This window comes from Erythrolamprus reginae, chromosome 7 (genome assembly GCF_031021105.1).
Source record: "Erythrolamprus reginae isolate rEryReg1 chromosome 7, rEryReg1.hap1, whole genome shotgun sequence".
NCBI lineage: Eukaryota > Metazoa > Chordata > Lepidosauria > Squamata > Dipsadidae > Erythrolamprus > Erythrolamprus reginae.
In genome coordinates this window covers 77354754-77379715 of record NC_091956.1, presented here as the reverse complement: position 1 = coordinate 77379715, position 24962 = coordinate 77354754, and the positions used below count along the sequence as shown (strand labels likewise).

The window sequence follows — 24962 nt, the reverse complement described above, 5'->3', positions numbered from 1 at the left end:
TTCATTTCAGTAATACCTAGTGCGACAAATGACCAAGACTGCTGGGAAAGATTGCTAGAGATATAAACAAAGGGGGGAAAAACAGCACTATGACAATGGGAATTCCAAGTATTCTTTCAAAGCCTAGGTCAAGTTGATCCCCAAAAAACAACAGTTAAATTGGCATAAAAGTACTAAAGTTGGCTTCGTTCATTGCACATTATTATGACAAATTCATTATTTTTTACAACAAGGCCAAATACCTTGTCTGAAATAATTCTAACAAAGTTGTGACTAAAAGAAAACAAGAAATGTGAGAACATAAATGCAATATGGGCTGATTCCACTGTTCCTTTGAATTTTTATAGGGAAATGAGTGTTTGAACAAAAATACTAAATCAAAGCAATACTTCCATTTCTTTGATTATACTAATAAAGGTTGGATTGAAACCAATCCATTTAGCTTGTTTCTTCGGAATGTCATTAATGATGACTTGGAGACTCATTATTTAATAAAATACTGAGAATGCATGAAGGGTTCAAGGGGAACAGACAGGAAAAAAAACACACACACACCAAAAAAAAAGGAAGTTTAAGAGCCTTTAATAAAATCAAGCGAACTCATCATTGCTCATTACATGAGTTAAGAGTATCTGTTATCATGTTTACATTAAAATAGCTTTTTAACTGTATGCAGTTATAGCTTTGGGGTAGGACTGCTCAGGTTACTGATGCATCAACTAACACACCATGTTTCAAATCCCACATTATGAAATAATCTGATGTGTTGTAACACAACACATCTGCTGCTCATGTGGCTTTAAGACATATCTGCTCAGTCCTCATGGAGTAACTTTAAAAAAAATAATAATTTAAACTTTTTAATGTCTCATTGAAAGACTTAAACACATTCCAATCAGTTTCACCATAATAAAATAATAATAAAAGATGAAAAAAAAACCCAAAACAAACACTCCTAAATAGGATTCCCCCACATCTATGCATATTTAACCAAAAAAGTTTTGATGCTATTTGGAATAAAGTTTATAAGTGGATAGATAAAAATAAAAATAAAATGTTATGAGAAATGTGTGAATACGGTGTTCCCTCAATTTTTGTGGGTTCAAACTTCACAGAAAGTCTATACCACGGTTTTTCAAAAATATTAATTAAAAAATACTTTGCGGGTTTTTTCCCTATACTGTACCATGTTTTTTTCCACCAAATGACGTCATATGTCATTGCCAAACTTTTGTCTGCCTTTAATAAATATTTTTTTAATAAACTTTAATAAATAAACATGGTGAGTAATAATCTGAATGGTTGCTAAGGGAATGGAAAATTGCAATTTAGGGGTTTAAAGTGTTAAGGAAAGGCTTGTGATACTGTTCATAGCCAAAAATAGTGTATTTACTTCCGCATCTCTACTTCGCGGAAATCCAACTTTCGCGGGCGGTCTCAGAACGCATCCCCCGCGAAAAGCGAGGGAACACTGTATATTAAAATGACTTTAGAATTTTTCTCTTTTATTAACTTAATTTTAGGTTTATTAGAATGTGTAAACAAAATTCTTCTTTTCATCTAGATTACTTAATGGTTTAAGAATATATTCTTTTTTCTGTATTAAAAATTAACTTCTAAAAAGAGAGGGGTAATTGTAACCCCTGCTATGTGTTTAAATGTTTGTATGTCTGTGTGTTTTTTTATGAAAAATTAATAAAGTATTTTTTAAAAAAAATTAAAAAAAGTTTTGATGCTGGAATATTATCAAGGAGGTTCCAAGGCAAGGCTACATTTATTGATGGTTCACAGAGCAGCTAAATATATCTTGAAGGGGTCTTTACATAGCTATGGTAATGTATCTTCAGCTACAGGACCGCCTCCTGCTGCATGAATCCCAGCAACCGGTTAGGTCCCACAGAGTTGGCCCGGTAGGCCCGTTTTTAGCCCTTCCCAGGCTCCAGAGACTTTCTTGGAGCCTGGGAAAGGTGAAAACATCCATCCTTGGAGGCCCTCCAAAGGCAGAAAACGCCCTGCCAGAGCCTCCATGCGAGCCAAAAATCAGCTGACCAGCATGCGCATGTCTTCCTAACATACAAAAAGCCGGGGTGGCGCAGCAGGTAGAGTGCTGTACTGCAGGCCACTGAAGCTGACTGTAGATCTGTAGGTCAGCGGTTCCAATCTCATCACCGGCTCAAGGTTGACTCAGCCTTCCATCCTTCCGAGGTGGGTAAAATGAGGACCAGGATTGTGGGGGCAATAGGCTGGGTCTGTTAAAAAGTGCTATTGCTAACATGTTGTAAGCCGCCCTGAGTCTAAGGAGAAGGGCAGCATAAAAATCAAATAAATGAATGAATGAATCAATCAATCAATCAATAAATAAATCAATAAATCAATAAATCAATAAATGGCTCACATGCCAGCAGATATGGCTCTGCGTGCCACCTTTGGAACCCATGCCATAGGTTCGCTACCACAGTTCTAGGAGTTACCATCAAAGCTAAAGGGTTCAGGATTAATATCATTTTCACCATTGATCAGGCTTGTTAGGAATTCTAGCACTTATAACCCCAAGATTTTAGGATGGGAAAGACTGCAGGGACACCGTTAGGAAGCCTCTGTCTCTTCTAGATGTCAGAGGGTTACCGTGTTTTCTCCTTTCTTGTAATAAATTTGGCTACTCCTTTTAATTCATCATAATTTGATGTTTTTAACTGTACTCAGCTGGGTATATACAAACCCATAGGGTTAACAGTAACATACTGAAATGAATAAATAAATACACATGTACATGGCACCGGACCAGGGTATCTCCGAGACTGCCTTCTGCCGCACGAATCCCAGCGACCGGTTAGGTCCCACAGAGTTGGTCTCCTCTGGATCCCATCAACTAAACAATGTCGTTTGGCAGGACCCAGGGGAAGAGCCTTCTCTGTGGTGGCTCCGACTCTCTGGAATCAGCTCCCTCCAGAGATTAGAACTGCCCCCACCCTCCTTGCCTTTCGCAAACTCCTTAAAACCCACCTCTGTCGTCAAGCATGGGGGAACTGAAACATCTCCCCCTGCCTATGTAGTTTTTTTGTGTATATGATTGTATGTATGTTTTCATATATTGGAGTTTCTTGTTTTTTAGACTTTTTAAATGTATTATTGTTATTTTAGATTCTAACTATTAGATTTGTCATGATATATTGTTTTTATCATTGTTGTAAGCCGCCCCGAGTCTGCGGAGAGGGGCGGCATACAAATCTAATTAATAATAATAATAATAATAATAATAATAATAATAATAATAATAATATACATACAGGGGTGGGCAGCAGGCAGGACAGGGAGGTGGCTGCGTGAATTCCACTGTTGGATATGAAGATGCATGGGCAGCTCCAGCTGATTGGTGGCTGTCACTTCCTGGATTACTGGATCGGCTCTCCTTTTTTCCCCTGCTGCTGCTGCTGCGTCTGCGCTCCTTGCTTTTTTCCTCTTTCCTGGCCTCGGACGAGCTTCCCTCTCTCCTGGCCGCCTCCCCTCCAGCCTCACGCAGCCACTTCCCGACTGAGGTGCAAGCAGAAGGCGTGGATAGAAGTGGTGCTGGCAGTGCTATCCAACCTGAGGCGGGGTGGCAAGAAGGAGAGCGTGGGAAACACGAAGCAAATTGCCCCCCAGCGAGTGACACTGGTAAGGTTGTAAGTCAAGGACTTAACAGTTCACTTGAACGATGATGATCGTTCAAGCCACTCCCACCTAATCAAATGGCAGGCAGGCCACTCCTACCCAGTCACATGACCATTAAGCCACACCCACAGTGTGGCAGTAAAAAATGTGCTGCCCATTACTGCATACATAGAATAGAATAGAATAGAATAGAATAGAATTTTATTTTATTGGCCATAAAGGAATTTGTCTTGGTGCATATGCTCTCAGCGTACATAAAATAAAATATACATTTGTCAAGAATCATGTGGTACGACACTTAATGATTGTCATAGGGGTCAAATAAGCAATGAAGAAGCAATATTAATAAAAATCTTGGGATATAAGCAACAAGTTACAGTCATACAGTCAACATGGGAGGAAATGGGTGATAGGAATGATGAGAAAAACTAGTAGAATAGAAGTGCAGATTTAGTAGAAAGTCTGACAGTGTTGAGGGAATTATTTGTTTAGTAGAGTGATGGCGTTCGGAAAAAAACTGTTCTTGTGTCTAGTTGTCTCGGTGTGCAGTGCTCTGTAGCGACGTTTTGAGGGTAGGAGTTGAAACAGTTTGTGTCCAGGATGGGGTAGAAACAAATTGTACTACATTGTTCTTGCAACTTGAACTGTTTTCTTCCTAACATACAAATTATCCACACAAAAATTAAGACAACTGAATTTATGATGTTGGAAGAGTCTGTTAAAATCCAGAAGCTATAAAAATGTTTTAGATAAATACCGGTAAATAAAAATAAAATATAGGAAACAATGCTCAGATTCTGACAAATCAGCTCTTAAAAGTGACAATGTGACAACCCAGCCTTCAAAATGTGCTGGATATGGAAGACTGCACACATTTGAGACGCATTTTTCTGCCATCTTGACTTTTGTTTTATTGGAAACATACTTGGTTAATAATTAGCTCAATATCCAGGCTGAATTTAAAACAGAAGAACCAATATAAATGGTTAGAAAGTGCAACTTCTCAAACTGTTATGATGCAAATAATATGTTCCCAATATTAACCAGAACTGTTAAAAAAAAAAAACTTTTACGAAGGAACCATAAATTCTCTTCCCATCATAGTTTCATTTTTAGGTGACAATTGTTAGCATTAAAAGTCATTCATATGCTGTGAAATAGGGCGCAAATAAACATAGAAACATAGAAGACTGACGGCAGAGAAAGACCTCATGGTCCATCTAGTCTGCCCTTATACTATTTCCTGTATTTTTATCTTAGGATGGATCTATGTTTATCCCAGGCATGTATAAATTCAGTTACTGTGGATTTACCAACCACGTCCGCTGGAAGTTTGTTCCAAGGATCTACTACTCTTTCAGTAAAATAATATTCTCTCATGTTGCTTTTGATCCTTCCCCCAACTAACTTCAGATTGTGTCCCCTTGTTCTTGTGTTCACTTTCCTATTAAAAACACTTCCCTCCTGAACCTTATTTAACCCTTTAACATATTTAAATGTTTCGATCATGTCCCCCCTTTTCCTTCTGTCCTCCAGACTATACATATTGAGTTCATTAAGTCTTTCTTGATACGTTTTATGCTTAAGACCTTCCACCATTCTTGTAGCCCGTCTTTGGACCCGTTCAATTTTGTCAATATCTTTTTGTAGGTGAGGTCTCCAGAACTGAACACAGTATTCCAAATGTGGTCTCACCAGCGCTCTATATAAGGGGATCACAATCTCCCTCTTCCTGCTTGTTATACCTCTAGCTATGCAGCCAAGCATCCTACTTGCTTTTCCTACTGCCCGACCACACTGCTCACCCATTTTGAGACTGTCAGAAATCACTACCCCTAAATCCTTCTCTGCAACGTCCTACCTGTCAATGACTACTTCAGCTTCAACCGCAACAACACAAGAGCACACAACAGATTCAAACTTAATATTAACCGCTACAAACTTGACTGTAAAAAATATGACTTTAGCAATTGAGTTGTCGAAGCATGGAACTCATTAGCAGACTCAATAGTGTCAACCCCTAACCCCCAACATTTCTCCCTTAGACTATCCACGATTGACCTCTCCAGGTTCCTAAGAGGTCAGTAAGGGGCGTACATAAGTGCACTAGCCTGCCTTTCGTCCCCTGTCCAATTGTCTCTCCTTATCTCATATATCATATATATTTTCTTCCTTTCATATATCTTCTCCTCTATTTTATATTTTTCTTTATATATACAGTATTACCTCATGTCTATTCTCTTCTATATGTATTGTGTATTGGACAAAATAAAATAAACAAATAATTCCTTTTCCAATTCACAATTCCCATGGTCATTCATGGTAGGAAGAGAATGAATACTTGCTAATCAATTTCATTGCCTGGAGCAATACAGGTGCCTGCTTTGCACAAAAACATCAGGGATGTTGAATGCTTTGTTGATCTGGGCACCTCTCCCTCCTTCTCCCCATCTTCCGTAATACTTCTAGCTATAAATTATTCTTTCCTGGCAAAACACATGGCATGATTTCACTGACGATTTTTATTCATGAAGTCCAGCTGTTTAGAAGTGCCTGAAGGTAAAGGTAAATAATAAATACACAGAGCGTACAGCCCCACGGATGTTTAAACCACATGGTTTATTAAAAAGGAAAAGGGGGAAAGGAAGAGCTTTAAGACTCTAAAAGAGCTGCTGTATAGCACAAAGCCTAAAGAGGGAATTTTAAAGACTTCAGCCAAAGTTGTTCCAGTTTTAGAAGAGGGGTCAATGTTGCTCAGTTGAACGCTAGGTTTCTGTAACGGAGACAGAGGAAATCTTGTACAGTGATCCCCCGAGTTTCGCGATCTCGATCTTTGCGAAACGCTATATCGCGATTTTTCCACCCGATGACGTCACTCCCTTCCTTTCTCATCTTTCTTTCTCTCTCTCTTTCTCTATCTTGCTTCTTCCTCTCTCACACTCTCTTCCTCCCTCTCTCATCTCTTTCTTTCCTTCTCTCTCTTTCTCTATCTCTCCCCCTCTTGCTCTCAAGCGGCGGGTGGCACCCAGGGAAGGTTCCTTGGGCCGCCCACCAGCTGATCTGCTCGGTAGCGTGGGCAACGGGGAAACCCCATCTTCGGCTCCTCGCTGCTACTGCGCTGCCGAGCAGATCAGCTGGTGGGCGGCCCAAGGAACCTTCCCTGGGTCTTCAACTCCCAGAGCGGCGGACAAGTGGAAAAGCGGCGGACAAGCGGGCAGGCAGGCGGCTCCTCAGCTGCTGGGTCTTCCCAGGTGCGGAAGTAAAAACACCATCTGCGCATGCGCAGATGGTGTTTTTACTTCCACACCGCTACATCGCGAGAAATCGATTATCGCGAGGGGTCTTGGAACGGAACCCTCGCGATAATCGGGGGATCACTGTATTTCTATAACTAGTAATTGCAAAGGAAAAGGACCAGCCAATCAATGTTATTTTATTACATACATTTTATATACCGTAAACCTGGGAGGCTTGCAAAAAATGATAAAGACATCAAACCCTTAAGCCACAGCAAAAACTCCCTGTACCCCAAAGTCAACACTCTACCACACTAATGACTGCATCTCAAACGATCCATCTGTTAAACTACTGAAGTTTGCAGATGATACAACAGTGATCGGCCTCATTCGAGACAATGATGAGTCCGCATACAGACGGGAAGTTGAACAACTATCCTTGTGGTGTGACCAGAACAATCTAGAACTGAACACACTCATAACCGTAGAAATGGTGGTAGACTTTAAGAGAAACCCTTCCACCCTTCCACCTCTCACAATACTAGACAACACAGTATCAACAGTAGAGACCTTCAAATTTCTAGGTTCTATCATATCTCAAGACCTAAAATGGTCACCTAACATCAAAAACATCATCAAAAAAGCACAACAAAGAATGTTCTTTCTGCGCCAGCTCAGGAAGCTCAAACTGCCCAAGGAGCTACTGATACAGTTCTACAGAGGAATCATTGAGTCTGTCATCTGCACCTCTATAACCGTCTGGTTTGGTGCTGCAACCCAACAAGACTGACACAGACTTCAGAGGAGAATCAGAACTGCAGAAAAAGCAATTGCTGCCAACCTGCCTTCCATTGAGGACCTGTATACTGCACGAGTCAAAAAGAGGACGGGGAAAATATTTACTGACCCCTCACATCCTGGACACAAATTGTTTCAACTCCTACCCTCAAAACGTCGCTACAGAGCACTGCACACCAAGACAACTAGACACAAGAACAGTTTTTTCCCGAACGCCATCACTCTACTAAACAAATAATTCCCTCAACACTGTCAGACTTTCTACTAAATCTGCACTTCTATTCTACTAGTTTTTCTCATCATTCCTATCACCCATTTCCTCCCCTGTTGACTGTATGACTGTAACTTGTTGCTTATATCCCAAGATTTTTATTAATATTGCTTCTTCATTGCTTATTTGACCCCTATGACAATCATTAAGTGTTGTACCACATGATTCTTGACAAATGTATATTTTATTTTATGTACGCTGACACCAAGACAAAGTCCTTGTGTGTCCAATCACACTTGGCCAATAAAAATCTATCTATCTATCTATCTATCTATCTATCTATCTATCTATCTATCTATCTATCTATCTAATCTATCTATCTATCTATGTCAAGATTCAATTTCAACTTCACTTGAATCCAGCCTCATTTGGCCCCAATGCTTGTGGGAATGGTCAGCTTCTCTGAAGGCTCAGAGATGAGGGTTCTGTTAGATCGAGAGTTCCACAGGGCAGTGATCACTATGAAGTGTCCTCGCAGAGATTTAATTCACAATTTAGGATTAGAATGAAGGGGGCGTGCATAAGTGCACTTATGTGCCTAATGTCCCTGTCCCACTGTCTTATTATCCTTTCTATTACTACTTATGTTATGTTATGTTAATATGTACTATAATACTATACTTGTTTGACAAATAAAATAAACAAATAAAAATAAATAAATATCTGTACAATGCTTCAGATACAAAATGGATTAAAGCCAATCACATTTAATCTTTGTGTCAAAATAAATTATAGCCACTTGATTCTGTCTATACCAAAGCCCTCTCAGTTAAAATCCAAATATTATTACAATTCTGACTGATTCATATCAATCCAACTTGAACTGGATGCATAATTGTAAAAACAAAATGTAAGGAATCAGCCAAAGTGGCTATTAAAATTTTAAATCTGAATTTATCCATGCTTAGAATTCGAAAACACACATAAACTTTCTTCTGACCAGTTTGGAATAACTGTAATATATGTCTCATTAAAATTAAAGCATTGAATTTGATTTGGAAAACTTTATCACGTACCTCCAATAAAACAGCATCTGGAAATTCAATATACTTCAGCTGTAAAACCATGAGGGTCTGAAGTCTTTCCTGGTTTTATAGATGCAATCGTAATAATAATTTTCTGAAGGAAACGTTTTTGACCTGGTCCTGAAACAACTTGTAAATCTCAGATTCTGGAAAGAGGCAAAAAATTATTCCTGAATATATGAATTCTGGAATGAGAACTATTAGAATAAGATCAAATCTAGCTGATTAATAGATCAAAATTTATACACTCTTTTTGTCAATGTTGTTACAGTGAGCTCTGGCATTAGGTCATTAGATATCAGTACTCCAAGGTCCTTGACAGGGTGAGGTATCATCCACAAGGTTGTGTCCTCCAAACTTGTATTTTGTGTTCTGATTCTTTTGCCAATGTGTAAGACAGAGCATTTGTTGGTTGAGATTTGAAGTTGCCAGTTGTCAGACCATTGTGATACATGGTCAAGGTCTTTTTGAGGGTAGCAGTACCACCCTTTGATATGAAAACAAAAAAGAAATTTTGCACAGGCAGGGCACATAAAGAAAAACACATACATTTGTGTTCCTCCAAAACCGCTTTCTTATCTTTGAATGGAGTAAAGCAAGTTTGAGTAGATGGTCTGTGTTCTGTCGAGCTCTCTGGTAGAATCCTCCCAAAAATTCACAAGTACAAATTTCAGACACACACACGTTTGAAAATTCAAAACAATGTTCTTTATAATGAAAATTCCCTTAAACTAAGCCCTCTTTTGGTATAGCAAAGAGCACTCATCTCCAAACAAACTGGTAATTTGTACAAGTCCCTTATCAGTCCTGTGATACTTAGCTTGCAGCTGTGAGGCAATTCACAGTCCTTCTTCTTTCACAAAGTGAAACACACTTTGCTCTGGTTTAGTTTCAAAGCAGGGAAAAATCAGCACACAAAAAGTCAAAGTCAGTAAAGCAGTCACGAAACACAACGATCAGATAATCCTCCACAATGGCCAAACCCACAGGCTGCTATTTATAGCAGCCTCACTAATTACCACAGCCCCATCCAACCACAGGTAGCCTCATTTTCTTTGATAATAATCTCTCAGTTGTTGCTGCCTATGCATCGCTCTCTGCATGCGTGGCTGTATCATTAACTCTTGTTCTGAATCCAAGGAGGAGCTACATAATTGATCTCCTTCTGAGCTGTCTGCCACACTCTCCTCCTCCCTGTCACTCATGTCTTCTTGGCCAGAGGAGCCTTTATCAGCAGATTCCACCGGGGGCAAACCAGGCCTGCAGCATGTGGATGTCTCCCCCACATCCACAGTCCTTGGGGCAGGAGCTGGGCCAGAGCTAACCACAACAGTCTGTGCTGAGAAGAATCCTGGCTCTACTCCCCTGACTTACTATTAGAAGGAATTATATTCTGTGCTGGGTCACACGAGATCACTTTGGCCTTTGACTGAAGAATGCATGGAATATAAAAGAAAGGGTTAACGCGCAATATATTCGGCATACGTATAAATGCTAATTCAAACCATAATTATGCTGTAAGACACATTGCTCCGAAGAAAAGAGGAGAAGAAGGAGCCTTTGAATTCAAACCAGGCTTTGTGAAAGTTTGAACTACAATGAAAGCCCAGAGCAATTAAAATGTCTTTATCATCACAGGACAGGAAAGCATTTGTCAGCTACATAGCTCCAGCAAAAATGGTTGTGCCCATGTTGTTGGCTCCACGCAAAATAATTCCAAGAACATTAATTTGGAGTCAGGTCTTACACAGTGTATGATTCTAATAGGCCAGAGACAATGTGGGACTTGAACAAATGTCTTCCTGATCATATCATTGACAAGTCAACTCGCAGAGATAAATTTGTCTGGCATCAATCCATCAAAAACTGTGTCTATGTGTGTGTGTCTGTGTTTCAAATGGAGTTATTCATTCATTATGGAAATTACTCAATAAAAGGAGCAAATGCCATGTGTACGGCAGATACACTTGCATCCTCCAAAGTGAGGACTCATAGAGGAAGAACGAAACTTTCCGTACTGGCCTGAGGATGCTGTGAGCCTTCTCGATTCAGACTTAATTGGCTTGGCTCCTTCTCCAAAGCAAATGTTGCAACCGCCGTTTTGCAGACTTTGTCTGAAATTGAAGGATGGAGAGGTTCGATCCCGAGATTCCACCCTCCCGGCAGAAGCCGACCAACTCTCCTTCATCCTTTTCTTATTCTGAATAGAGGAGGGCCTTGTTGCCTCCCTGACAGTATTTCTTTTTTTATTTGTTTGTTTGGTCCAATACACAATAATACACAATGAGGGTTATAGAGGATATAATCAGGTAGAATGTGTTAAAGGGGGAATAGAGGAGAAAATAAAGGAGTGAAAAGTAACGATGAGAGAATAGCAGAAAAAAAGATATAGGTATAGAAGAGAAGATATAGGAGATATAGGAGAGACAATAGGACAGGGGATGGTAGGCACTCTGGTGCACTTATGTAAGTAAGTAAGTAAGTAAGTAAGTAAGTAAGTAAGTAAGTAAGTAAGTAAGTAAGTAAGCAAGCAAGCAAGTATGTATGTAAGTAAGTAAGTAAGTAAGTACGTAAGTAAGTAAGTATGTAAGTAAGTATGTAAGCAAGTAAGTAAGTATGTAAGTAAGTAAGTACGTAAGTAAGTAAGTAAGTAAGTAAGTACGTAAGTAAGTAAGTAAGTAAGTATGTAAGTAAGTAAGTAAGTAAGTATGTAAGCAAGTAAGTAAGTATGTAAGTAAGTACGTAAGTAAGTAAGTATGTAAGTAAGTAGGTAGGTAGGTAGGTAGGTAAGTAAGTAAGTAAGTAAGTAAGTAAGTAAGTAAGTAAGTAAGTAAGTAAGTAAGTAAGTAAGTAAGTAAGTAAGTAAGTAAGTAAGTGTTCTGTCGGGCTCTCTGGTAGAATCCTCCCAAAAATTCACAGGTACAAATTTCAGACACACACACGTTTGAAAATTCAAAACAATGTTCTTTATAATGAAAATTCACTTAATTAAACCAAGCCCTCTTCTGGTATAGTAAAGAGCACTCGTCTCCAAACAAACTGGTAATTGGTACAAGTCCCTTATCAGTTCTGTGATACTTAGCTTGCAGCTGTGAGGCAATTCACAGTCCTCTTTCTTTCACAAAGTGAAACACACTTTGCTCTGGTTTAGTTTCAAAGCAGGGGAAAATCAGCACACAAAGTCAAAGTCAGTAAACGATCAGATAATCCTCCACAATGGCCAAACCCACAGGCTGCTATTTATAGCAGCGTCACTAATGACCACAGCCCCACCCAACCACAGGTGGCCTCATTTTCTTTGATAATAATCTCTCAGTTGTTGTTGCCTATGCATCGCTCCCTGAATGCGTGGCTGTATCATTAACTCTTGTTCTGAATCCAAGGAGGAGCTAGATAATTGATCTCCTTCTGAGCTGTCTGCCACACTCTCCTCCTCCCTGTCACTCATGTCTTCTTGGTCAGAGGAGCCTTCATCAGCAGATTCCACCAGGGGGGGCGGGGCAAAACAGGCCTGCAGCATGTGGATATACCTTTTTTGTTTACAGAAATTTAAGGAAATTGGTTATAACCTAGAAATGGCAGACCTCTCCGACTTTCAAAGAGGCCAAATTGTTGGTGCTCAAATGGCTAGTGTAACAGAAAGTGTCCAAATGTTTGGCGTTTCAAGAGGTCATGTCTCAAAAGTAATGACTGCTTTTAAAAGAGAAGGGAAAACATCCTCAGCCAAGCACAGGTCTGGTCGAAAGTCGAAGTTGTCTGAGAGAGACTGTCGGACTCTAAAGCGAATGGTTAGAGCGGATCGCAAGGCCACAGCTCCTAAAATCACTGCAGAGCTCAATAGACACGTACAGAACCCAGTTTGCACAAAAACTGTTCAAAGGGAGATTCACAAATCTGGATTCCAAGGAAGAGCTGCAAGCTGTTTCCATTTTTTTTGTCCACTCCGTGTACTTTGTAATAAGAAGTCTTTTCAGTCAAATGAGCACCCTTCGTAAGAATTCACAAAATTCTAGCCGATGATTAAAAGCGTCAGTCAAAATATCATTCGATTATGTTTTCAGCACTGTGTGATTATGTTTCCAGGAAAACTAAACTTAGATGCGTTATTTTTTTTAAATTAGAAAAATTGCTTTCTCGTTTTATATGTTCTCTGCTTTGGCCGCCATGCTTTCCATAATTAAAAAATGATGAGGCAGAAGAAGAAAACAACCAAAATGATCATTTAAAGTCTGGCAATCGTAGAAAAACAAAATTCTGAGATTTGTGGCATGAGAAAACAAGTTTATTGATCAAGCTGTGAATATAAACCAACATTGCTACTACAATCTTCTGGTGTGCAATGCACTCGTCTCCTCCTGCCCCAAGGAATGTGGAGGTGGATGCAGAGGAAACATCAACATGTCATAAGCCTGTTTTATTGCCAACAGAGTCAGGTAGTTCAGTTTCCTCGGACGAAGAAGAAGGTGGGAGTGACTTGGAAGAGGGGGGCTTGGCACACAGCCCAGGAAGTCAATCTCCATTATCTTCGGTCGATTCAGTTGCGGAAGTCTTGGACCCATGCAGGCGCAGAGCTATGCATAGAAGAGACCAATTGAGGACATATTACAGGAGATAAGAGAGGCCACCTGTGTTTGGGTGGGGCTCCAGTAATTAGTGCTGCTGATATAAATAGCAGCGTGTGGGTTTGGCCGTTGTGGAAGATTATCTGATCGTTGTTCTTCAGGACTGCCTTGCTATTTCCGGACTTTGCTGATTTTTCACGACTTTGAAACCAAAGCAGAGCAAAGTCTGTGTGTGTTTCACTTCATGGAAGAAGGAGGGCTGTGACATTTCTTCACAGCTGCTAGCTAAGTACTTAAGGACTGATTAAGAGAATTGTACAGACTACCAGGTTGTTTTGGGACGAGTGCTCTTTGAAATACAAAAAGAGTGCTTAGTTTATTTTGAATTTTGTGATAAAGAGCATTGTTTTAAATTTTCAAACGTGTGTGTGTGTCTGAAATTTGTACCCTTGAATTTTCGGGAGGCTCCTACCAGAGAGCCTGGCAGAACAGTGTATGTACACACACACACGCACAGCTCTTCTAAAATTATACACATTCAACCTCATTTACTGCAATAAGAAAAACATGCCCAGAAGGGCGGGGGGAATTCAAAATTTTTCTACCGGTTATGTGTACCTGACTATACCCGTAGGAGCCTATCACTGCTGTAATGGTACTGTGCATTAGGAATCTTTAGGAAAAAAAGATTCCTTGGATTACTTGCAAGTCTTGTCGAATATTATGGAAATGGGATGGACTTGGGGGATTGATTGATTGATTGATTGATTGACTTACTTATTTATTTATTTATTATATTTGTATGCCGCTCCTCTCCGTAGACTCGGGGTGGCTCACAACAATAACAAGAACAATATAAGAACAAATCGAATAATTTAAAAAACGCTAATTTATTTATTTATTGTTAGAGATCATCAAGTCCAACCCCCTGCCTGAGCAGGAATCCTAAAGCACCCCAGCCAAGTGGCAGTCCAATCTCCTCTTGAAAGTGTCCAGAGTTGGGGAGTTCACAACCTCCACAGGCAGGTTGTTCCAATGGTTGATCGCTCTGACCTTCAGGAAGTTCTGCCTTACTTCTAGGTTGAATCTCTCCTTGGTCAGCTTCCAGCCGTTGTTCCTCGTTCGGCCCTCTGGTGCTCTGGAGAATAGAGTGGCCCCCTTCTCTCTGTGGCAACCCCTCACATACCTGAATACAGCTATCATGTCCCCTCTGCCCCTCCTTTTCTCAAGGCTATCCATGCCCAGTTCCCGCAATCTCTCTTCGTAAGTCATGGTTTCAAGTCCCCTAATCATTTTGGTTGCTCTTTTCTGCACCTTCTCCAGAGTTTCAATGTCTCTTTTGAAGTGTGGTGACCAGAACTGGATGCAGTACTCCAGATGTGGTCTGACCAGGGCATAGTAGAGTGGTATTAATACTTCCCTGGTCTTGGAGTGTATTCCCCTGTTGATGCAGGATTTAAATTTGGGGACATTAATTGCTTTTTAGGAGTTGCAGATGTGACTTTAAAGCCTGATGCTAGGTTGCAGAGGAATTGCTTCCTCTCTACTGCCCACATCCTTCTGGCAGCTTTCAAGCTGTACAAATACAGTATTTGTAGGTCAGACAATTGGAACTTTATATGAGTTAATTTGCTTGCAAACTCTGCCCTCTTTGTTCCACTGCAGTAACAAGCATCATTGTCCATGGAATGCCAGAGGACTTTGCTGATGAAAATCCCTTTTGCTGATCAGTAGTTTCACCAGAGGACTTCCCAGTTAAGGAACTGGAAGCGCTAGGCAAAATCCTCTCTTCAAGAGCCTGCAGCTTTACTGCCAACAATGACAGTCTTTTATCCTTCTCTGTTGCCACATGGAAGCCAGTTTTTTTGGGGGGTTTGCCTAGGGACTTCCAGTTATGCATCTTTAATGCATATTATGCACACCCTGTTCTTATTAGAAACTTCCTTTACCAATGCATGCTTGTATTATCTCCAGTACAAATAATTTATTCTCTCGAGAAGTCCATTATTTATTCATTCATTCATTCATTCATTCATTCATTCATTCATTTTATTTATTTTTTTATTTTATTTTATTTTATTTTAATTAATTAATTAATTAATTAATTAATTAATTAAGTTAGTTAGTTAGTTAGTTAGTTAGTTAGTTAGTTAGTTAGTTAGTCAGTCCAATATACAATGAGGGCTTTAGTGGGTATATATCTATATACACATAGTAAAATACATGATGAAGGTTATAGAGGAGATACTCATAGTAAAATATATCTAAGAAAGAATAGAAAAGAAGGTATAGTAATAGAACATATCAATGAAAGAATAGAAGAAGAGATATAGGAATAGAAGAAAGGTATAGGAGATACAGGAGAGCCATAGGACAGGGGACAGAAGGCACTCTAGTGCACTTGTACTCGCCCCTTACTGACCTCTTAGGAATCTGGATAGGTCAACCGTAGATAATCTAAGAGTAAAGTGTTGGGGGTTTTGGGATGACACTATAGAGTCCGGTAATGAGTTCCACCCTTCGACAACTCGGTTACTGAAGTCATATTTTTTACATATTTGGAGCGGTTAATATTCAGTTTAAATCTGTTGTGTGCTCTTGTGTTGTTGTGGTTGAAGCTGAAGTAGTCGCCGACAGGCAGGACGTTGCAGCATATGATCTTGTGGGCAATACTTAGATCTTGTTTAAGGCGTCTTAGTTCTAAACTTTCTAGGCCCAGGATTGAAAGTCTAGTCTCATAGGGTATTCTATTCTACGTTTCCTGAATAGTTTTTATCCCAGAGCTATACTCGCGCTTAACAACGAACTAAAGGGTCACCTTCAGTGAACTGTTGGACAATATTACTCGGTCTGTCATGTAGATGGTTGAGTGGTTCAGGGTGGGGTATTTGTAGTGGGTGGGACATTTATTCTATTTTTCATCCTATTTTTATTCTATTTTTAAATTTACCTATTCTGATTTTATGTATGGTGGGACTGGTCTCTGGGTGTCACACGACTTTCGTTGCCAATGACAATTCCTTGTTTTGACAATGACAATAAATTATTATTATTATTATTATTATTATTATTATTATTATTATTATTATTATTATTATTATTTAGGAGCCAATCCACTGAGCTTAACGAGACTGGAGCTTAAAGAATAATCGTATCAACCAAAATAAATTTTAAAAGAACTCTATATTGAGCAGAAAAGTTTGAAAGACAGCAATAGTGTTACAACCACCATAAACATAAGAAACAAAATTAGTGATCCATATAAACAGGACTGTATGCACTGTTGTATTCTCCCCAAATTTTTACATGATTAAGAAAGAGCTTCACACATTTATCAAACGACGTTTAATTTTCCCATTCATGGTTACTTTGGAGAGTCCATACAAGAATACACCTCAAAGTCCAGACCGAAAAGTACAAGTGCTATTTTATGATGATCAAATTCAACACTTCTTTCTAGCTCATGTAATCAGATTATAATAGCTATTCCTTAAACCAGAGGTCTTGAAACCTGGCAACTTTAAGACTTGTGGACTTCAACTCCCAGAATTCGCCAGTCTTTCTAGGGGTTGAAGTCCACAAATCTTAAAGTTGCCAAGTTAGGGGACCCCCTGCCTTAAACTATAAAACAAAGAGTTGGAATTCCATTACATAAAGTGAAAAGTAACCCAGAAAAGTGCAGACCAAATAAGAAGAGTAAATTGAATATTAGAACAAAGAATTTTTTTTAAAAAAAAACCCTACAATAAAAAATGTAAATAAAGAGGAGACATTAGAAAAAAAATGTTTGATAGCAATATATAAGAAAACATGTAAGAAAAGCAGAGAATGGTTCTTAAGGAAGATATTTAAAAAAGGTTTTCTGACGGAAGCTGCAACGAAGCAGCATCGCTGAATGGTCCTCTGTCTGGTTAATAAATCAAGTGTCAAATTAATAAGAGCCACTTAAACTTTTTCCAAGGATTGGTAATACTCTGTCAGCACAGTCCAAGCTTTTGGAGCCATGAAACCCTCGGGAGGATTTTGACCTTCTCGAGCCAGTTTGCGCATGCGAGTTCCTGAAATGAATTCAAAATCTTCATGGCTAAAAAGAAGGGGGAAAAAAGAAAAAAGGAAAAGAGAGAAACATTTTAGAAGGAATATGCTTTCATTCGCATACATCAGATATACCATTTAGTATCAGCAGTATAGTAAACTCTTCACAGTATTTGCACACAGCTCAGATATTAATGCTAACCAGCATATATACACCAGTAACCAACATTACAAGATAAGGCAGCAGAACAGACGCAGTGCAACAAAGCTCAACACAACAGAATGCAACTACAGAGAGAAGCACATTTGTCTCCCTTATACAGTGGTACCTCGTGATACGAACCCCCCGTGATACGAACATTTCGAGATACGAACCCGGGGTTCAGAAATTTTTTGCCTGTTCTTACAAACTTTTTTCGACTTACGAACCCACCGCAGATCTCAAAATGGCGCTCCGCTGGGCGTCGCCGCCCGGCTGTCACCTTTTGAAACAGCCGGGGGCCTTCTCGGCGTTCTCCTGAACCCGAACCCGAACTTTTGCCAAACTTTTCAGGTTCGGGAGGCCGCCGAGAAGCGCCGCCGCCTGCCTGTCACCTCCTGAAACAGCCAGGAGGCTTCTCGGCATTCTCCTGAATGTTCAATTTTGTCACTATCTTTTTGTAGGTGAGGTCTCCAGAACTGAACACAGTACTCCAAATGTGGTCTCACCAGCGCTCTATATAAGGGGATCACAATCTCCCTCTTCCTGCTTGTTATACCTCTAGCTATGCAGCCAAGCATCCTACTTGCCTTTCCTACCGCCCGACCACACTGCTCACCCATTTTGAGACTGTCAGAAATCACTACCCCTAAATCCTTCTCTTCTGAAGTTTTTGCTAACACAGAACTCCCAATGCAATACTCAGATTGAGGATTCCTTTTCCCCAAGTGCATTAATTTACATTTGGAAACATTAAACTGCAGTTTCCATTGCTTTGACCATTTATCTAGTAACGCTAAATCATTTACCATATTACAGACCCCTCCAGGAATATCAACCCTATTGCACACTTTAGAGTCATCGGCAAATAGGCAAACCTTCCCTACCAAACCTTCCCCTATGTCACTCACAAACATATTAAAAAGAATAGGACCCAGAACAGACCCTTGTGGCACACCGCTTGTAACCTGTCTCTGCTCAGAATACTCGCCATTAACAATAACTCTCTGATGTCTATGCTTCAGCCAGCTTGAAATCCACTGAACTATCCAGGGATTAAGTCCAATCTTCACTAATTTATCTATCAGCTCTTTATGTGGAACCGTATCAAAGGCTTTGCTGAAGTCCAGATAGGCAATATCCACGGCACCACCTTGATCCAACACCTTTGTGACATAGTCAAAGAACTCAATGAGATTAGTCTGACACGATTTGCCTTCAGTAAAGCCATGCTGATTTGGGTCCAATAAGTTATTGTTTTTTAGATGCTGATTTATCGTTTTTGCTATCGGCGGCGGCATTTTCGGCCGATCTGGAGGCTAAAATGGAGGTGGGGGAATCCCAATAGGAAATTCCATGGGCAGAGCTTTGACGTCACGAAGACGTCCTTCGTGGAGGCCACGTTTTGGCCTTAAAAGGTGACAGCCGGGCGGTGACGCCCAGCAGAGCGCCATTTTGCGATTTTTTCCCCCCTTGCACGCATTAATCGCTTTTACATTGTTTCCTATGGGAAACATTGTTTCGTGTTAGGAACCTTTCGCCTTACGAACCTCCTTCCGGAACCAATTAGGTTCGTAAGACGAGATATTACTGTATGGCTAAATTGCAGCCTAGCTCATAATTGCTACCTAGCTCTTAAAGTAATACCACTATTTTCTCCTAACATACAAAGCTGGTTTATCTCCATATACTGAAAACCCAACCAATACAGTATGTGGTGCTGACAGTGTTAAATGAATCACATGATTATTACGTGAATCCCATTCCCCTCTTGACTTCGCTTTTTGGAAGACTGCAAATTGTGAACACATGACCCGCCGATCCTGCAACCAACATGCTAATTGTCAAACACTTGAATTTTGATCACATGATTGAGGTGATGCTGCAGCGGTCCTAAATGTAAACAACTTTTTTTTCCAGCGGTTGTGGTTGCTAAATGAATAGTTGTAAATCAAGGGCTACCTGTATTGTAAGCCAAATGAGCATCTTACAGTCATGACGGATCACACTAGCAGTGATAGGCACTGGGTGTTTTTACTGCACAGCTGTGGGAAATATGTCATTCGACAACATGGAGTGAATGAGATGTCAGGGAAAATAAAGGAGATAAGATTTTACAAAGTGCTCTTAGCATGCCAAACGTGCTTACAACACAAAAGGACTATTTGGAAATCCCGCAGAAAGCGTTTTATTTTGCACGTACACAAATATTATACACAAGTAAAATCTGCCACAGAACTGCAGAACTTTCTACGTTATTATTTCTTCCTTCCTGCTCCATATTCTGTGCTTCCAAAAACGCCCAACGTCCTATGATTTCTTTAAAACAAATTCTGTTGTGTTTCTGTAAATTTAGATGGTTTTCATCTTCCCGAAGCTACCGATATTTACCTTCTTCTATGTCAGTGATGGCGAACCTGTTATGCTGGGCGTCACATTACAAGCCCCAATTAAGACTGAAGTGGAAATTCAAACACACACTCTCTTGTAAACAAACATTCGGGCACTTTCTGTTACACTAGCACCTGCCATTCGAGCACCAACAATTTGGCCTCTTTGAAAGTTGGAGAGGTCTGTCATTTCTAGAAGGTTATAACCAATTTCCATAAATTTCTGTAAACAAAAAAGGTAGTTTAAAAAAACATATCAAATAACAGAATTTAAAAAACAACATTAAAAATATGTCCAGTTTTGATTGATTTGAACGTATTCAAACATTATGATGCCAAAAAGTCAAGTGTTTCCATTTCTTTGTCCACCCCCTGTATGTTGTCATGTAATTTATCTGTTCCAGCTTCCAAACTATGACAGAATGGAGATCTAAGAGCATTTTAATATTCTTGCCATTCCTACAGTTCTACCCATGGGAGGTCTAGCATGGCTTAACTGGACTAACATCACTCATCATTACTGTTGTGGTTAGCTCTGGCCCAGCTCCTGCCCCAAGGACTGTGGATGTGGGGGAGACATCCACATGCTGCAGGCCAGTTTTGCCCCCCCCCCCGTGGAATCTGCTGATGAAGGCTCCTCTGACCAAGAAGACATGAGTGACAGGGAGGAGAGTGTGGCAGACAGCTCAGAAGGAGATCAATCATCTAGCTCCTCCTTGGATTCAGAACAAGAGTTAATGATACAGCCATGCATGCGGAGAGCGATGCATAGGCAACAACAACTGAGAGATTATTATCAAAGAAAATGAGGCCACCTTTGGTTGGGTGGGGCGGTGGTCATTAGTGAGGCTGCTATAAATAGCAGCCTGTGGGTTTGGCCATTGTGGAGGATTATCTGATCGTTGTGTTTCGTGACTGCTTTACTGACTTTGACCTTTTGTGTGCTGATTTTCCCCCGCTTTGAAACTAAACCAGAGCAAAGTGTGTTTCACTTTGTGAAAGAAGAAGGACTGTGAATTGCCTCACAGCTGCAAGCTAAGTATCTCAGAACTGATAAGGGACTTGTACAAATTACCAGTTTGTTTGGAGACAAGTGCTCTTTGCTATCCCAAAAGAGGGCTTGGTTTAAGTGAATTTTCATTATAAAGAACATTGTTTTGAATTTTCAAATGTGTGTGTGTCTGAAATTGTATCTGTGCATTTTTGGGAGGATTCTACCAGAGAGCCCGACAGAACAATTATAGGCAACAAATAGTCAAACATTCTACTTCATTTGACTTCAAGTCACTGTGCACATATTTATATAGAAAAATCTGGCCTGCTATTTGGCAAGAGACACGGAATAATAAAAGCCCATCAGTTGTTTGGTGCTTTTTGATTAAAAGAAAAAAAGGCAGACCTATTAAAACCTTACATTCTCCCACAGCGCCAAGTGGTGTGCATTGAATCCAGGCGGCTGGCATGCCTTCCCTTTGAAGGGGGATTTCAAGAGCGGTTCCCCAGGCACCTTCTCCTAAGAACATTTCGACCTACATCTGGGCTGCATGCTCCAGACACCATCCCAAATGGGAGTTCTGCTTTCGCATGTTGCCAGCCATCCTACTACCAATCCAACCGTAGTAAATATATCTTTTCACTCTAATTAATTAGGAAGATGGGAACATTTTGATCAACTTAATGCTGCTACACACTCTGTCTCGTGACGGTGGTGGCAGAATACGTAGGATTGAATTCCATGGCAAGGAGACACACGGGTTATCAACAGGGGAGGGTTCCAATTGCATTGCGCTACTGGTGCGGATCCGCGCATGCACACGTGTCCCACCAGGCAATTTCACTTCTGCACTTCTCTCCTATATCTCCTATAACTTCTCTTCTATACCTATATCTTTTTCGGCTATTCTCTCATAGTTATATTTCACTCCTTTATTTTCTCCTCTATTCCCCCTTTAATACATTCTACCTGCTGTTAGCCACCCCAAGTCTCTGGAGGGGGGTGGCATACAAATCCAATCAATCAATCAATCAATCAATCAATTGATCGATTGATCAATCAATCAATCAATCAATCAATTGATCGATTGATCAATCAACCAATCAATCAATCGATCGATAAATAAATAAATATCCTCATTGTGTTTTGGACAAAACAAAGAAACAAACAAATAAATAAACAAATAAATAAATAACACAAATGTTAAATGTTTTATGTGTTGCTAATAATCAATAGTAAATTAAGCAATAGTGTAGTGGCTTTGCTAATTTCTAACTCTCATTAGCAAGCAATTTTTTTAAAGGAACACAATAAAATTTTACTTAATCAAGGGTGATTTTTTTATTCATGATTTCTTTTAATTTACTTTGCTTAGCTGACTTTGATTATTTTTGTCGCTCCCTGAAGATAACTAAGTAGACCAAACATATTGAGGAGATGCATTGATTAAAATACCAGACGGAAAACCAGGAGACCACTACTAATCCCATCTTTGACACAGAACCAGTTGGGCTAACTTAGGCCAGTCACTTTTTCTCAGCTGTAAGAAGGCGGCAATGGCAAATCACTTCCGAAAATCTTGCCAAGAAAGCTGCAGGGACTAGTCCAAGCAGTTGCCAGGAACAATGACTTAAAGGCACGCACGCAAAACAAAAACACAAATACATCCTGAGTGTCTTAAAATTTAATCCAAACCCCTCAAGAAAGGAAAATGGAACAGAGATAATAAAATATGGTAACAGAATGAGTCCAAGGTCTCAGAATCTACCCAGATCGGTAAAAAATGATGATTATGTATCAGACAAGAAATGTTTAAGGAAAAATTAACTCTCTGTGTGTATGTGTAATTAGTAATTATTCGCATACTTCTCAGCACAACTTCAGTTATTTTCACATGCTTTTAATTAACAGCTGCCTTTATTTCATAGGACATCCTGCTTTCTAACCACAAAAAAAGCCCTAATTCTCTGTTTGGTTTGAGATGCTGAGCATAAAAGATTTTTGAGAATTAAGATCCCAAATACCTTTCACTTAGACATGTGAGCTACACTCACTAGAAGCAGAGGACAGCAAGCGGCATCTGGCATCAGATCAAATTATTTGTGGGACCACCTTCTGCCACCTGAGTTTCAGCGATCGGTCAGGTCCCACAGAGTCGGCATTCTCCAGGTCCCATCAACTAGAAGAGTGTTTCCGAACCTTGTCAACTTGAAGATATCTGGACTTCAACTCCCAGAATTCCCCAGCCAGCATTCGCTGGCTGGGGAATTCTGGGAGTTGAAGTCCAAATATCTTCAAGTCGACAAGGTTGGGAAACACTGAACTAGACAATGTTGTTTGGTGGGGCCTAGGGGAAGAGCCTTCTCTGGGGAGGGGGGCTCTGGAATCAGCTCCCCCCCAGAGATTCATATTGCCCCTACGCTCCTTGCCTTCCGTAAGAACCTGAAAACCCATCTATGCTGCCAGGCTTGGAGTCACTAGACCCTAGCTTCTGGCCGACGAGTGCGAAGTAGAAACATAGAAACATAGAAGACTGACGGCAGAAAAAGACCTCATGGTCCATCTAGTCTGCCCTTATACTATTTCCTGTATTTTATCTTACAATGGATATATATTTATCCCAGGCATGTTTAAATTCAGTTACTGTGGATTTACCAACCATGTCTGCTGGAAGTTTGTTCCAAGGATCTACTACTCTTTCAGTGAAATAATATTTTCTCATGTTGCTTTTGATCTTTCCCCCAACTCACTTCAGATTGTGTCCCCTTGTTCTTGTGTTCACTTTCCTATTAAAAACACTTCCCTCCTGAACCTTATTTAACCCTTTAACACATTTAAATGTTTCGATCGTGTCCCCCCTTTTCCTTCTGTCCTCTAGACCAGTGATTTTCAACCTTTTTTGAGCCGCGGCACATTTTTTACATTTACAAAACCATGGGGCACATTGAGGGGGGGGCTAAAAAAAGGTTGGACAAAAAAATTATCTCTTCCTGTTGCTCTATTTCTCCCTCCCTCTTTCTCTCCCTTCCTCTTTTCTCTCTCTCTCTCTCTCCATCCCTCTTTCTTTCTCTCTTCCTTCTATCCTCTTTTTTGCTCTATTTCTCTCTCCCTCCCTACCTCCCTCTATGTCTTTCTCTCTCCCACCTTCCCTCCCTCCCTCTCTTTCTCTCTCTCTCTCTTGCTTTTTTTCTTTCTCTTTCTCTCTTATTCTCTTTCTCTCTCTCTTGCTTTCTCTCTCTCTTGCTTTCTTTCTCTGTCTTTCTTTCTCTCGTTTTCTTTCTCTCTCTCTCTTGCTTGCTTTCTCTTTCTTTCTTTCTCTCTCTTTCTCTTTCTTTCTTTCTTTCTCTCTTGTTTTCTTTCTGTCTCTGAGCTTCGCGGCACACCTGACCATGTCTCGCAGCACACTAGTGTGCCACGGCACACTGGTTGAAAAACATTGCTCTAGACTATACAGATGGTGGTGGGAAGTGAAGGAATGAATGATTTTTAATGTTCCAGAGTTTTTAGAGCAGTTAATTATATTAATTGGATTTTAGACTTGATATGCCGGGCTCTATGGTATGAGTCTCCCGAAAATTCAAGGGTACAAATTTCAGACACACAAACACACTTGAAAGTTGAAAAACAATGTTCTTTATCACAAACATTCAAAAGAAACAAAGCACCCTTTTTGTATTGCAAAGAGCCCTCATCCCAAAACAACCTGGTAGTCTGTACAATCCCCTTAATCAGTCCTTAAGTACTTAGCTAGCAGCTGTGAAGAAACGTCACAGCCCTCCTTCTGCCACTTAATACTTTTTA

The 24962-nt window shown here is 40.1% G+C and overlaps 1 protein-coding gene across 3 annotated transcripts in view; it reads right to left on the bottom strand.

Annotated features, from left to right (window-relative positions):
• Window positions 1–16873: 16873 nt before the first annotated feature.
• Window positions 16874–24962, bottom strand: part of PAPSS1 (3'-phosphoadenosine 5'-phosphosulfate synthase 1) — a 48444-nt gene continuing 40355 nt past the window's right edge. For all 3 annotated transcript variants that reach the window (XM_070757899.1, XM_070757900.1, XM_070757901.1), the window contains exon 12: window positions 16874–17627. In XM_070757899.1, coding sequence (XP_070614000.1) covers window positions 17489–17627 — 139 coding nt within the window. In that variant the 3' untranslated portion in view covers window positions 16874–17488. The remainder of the gene's footprint in view (window positions 17628–24962) is intronic.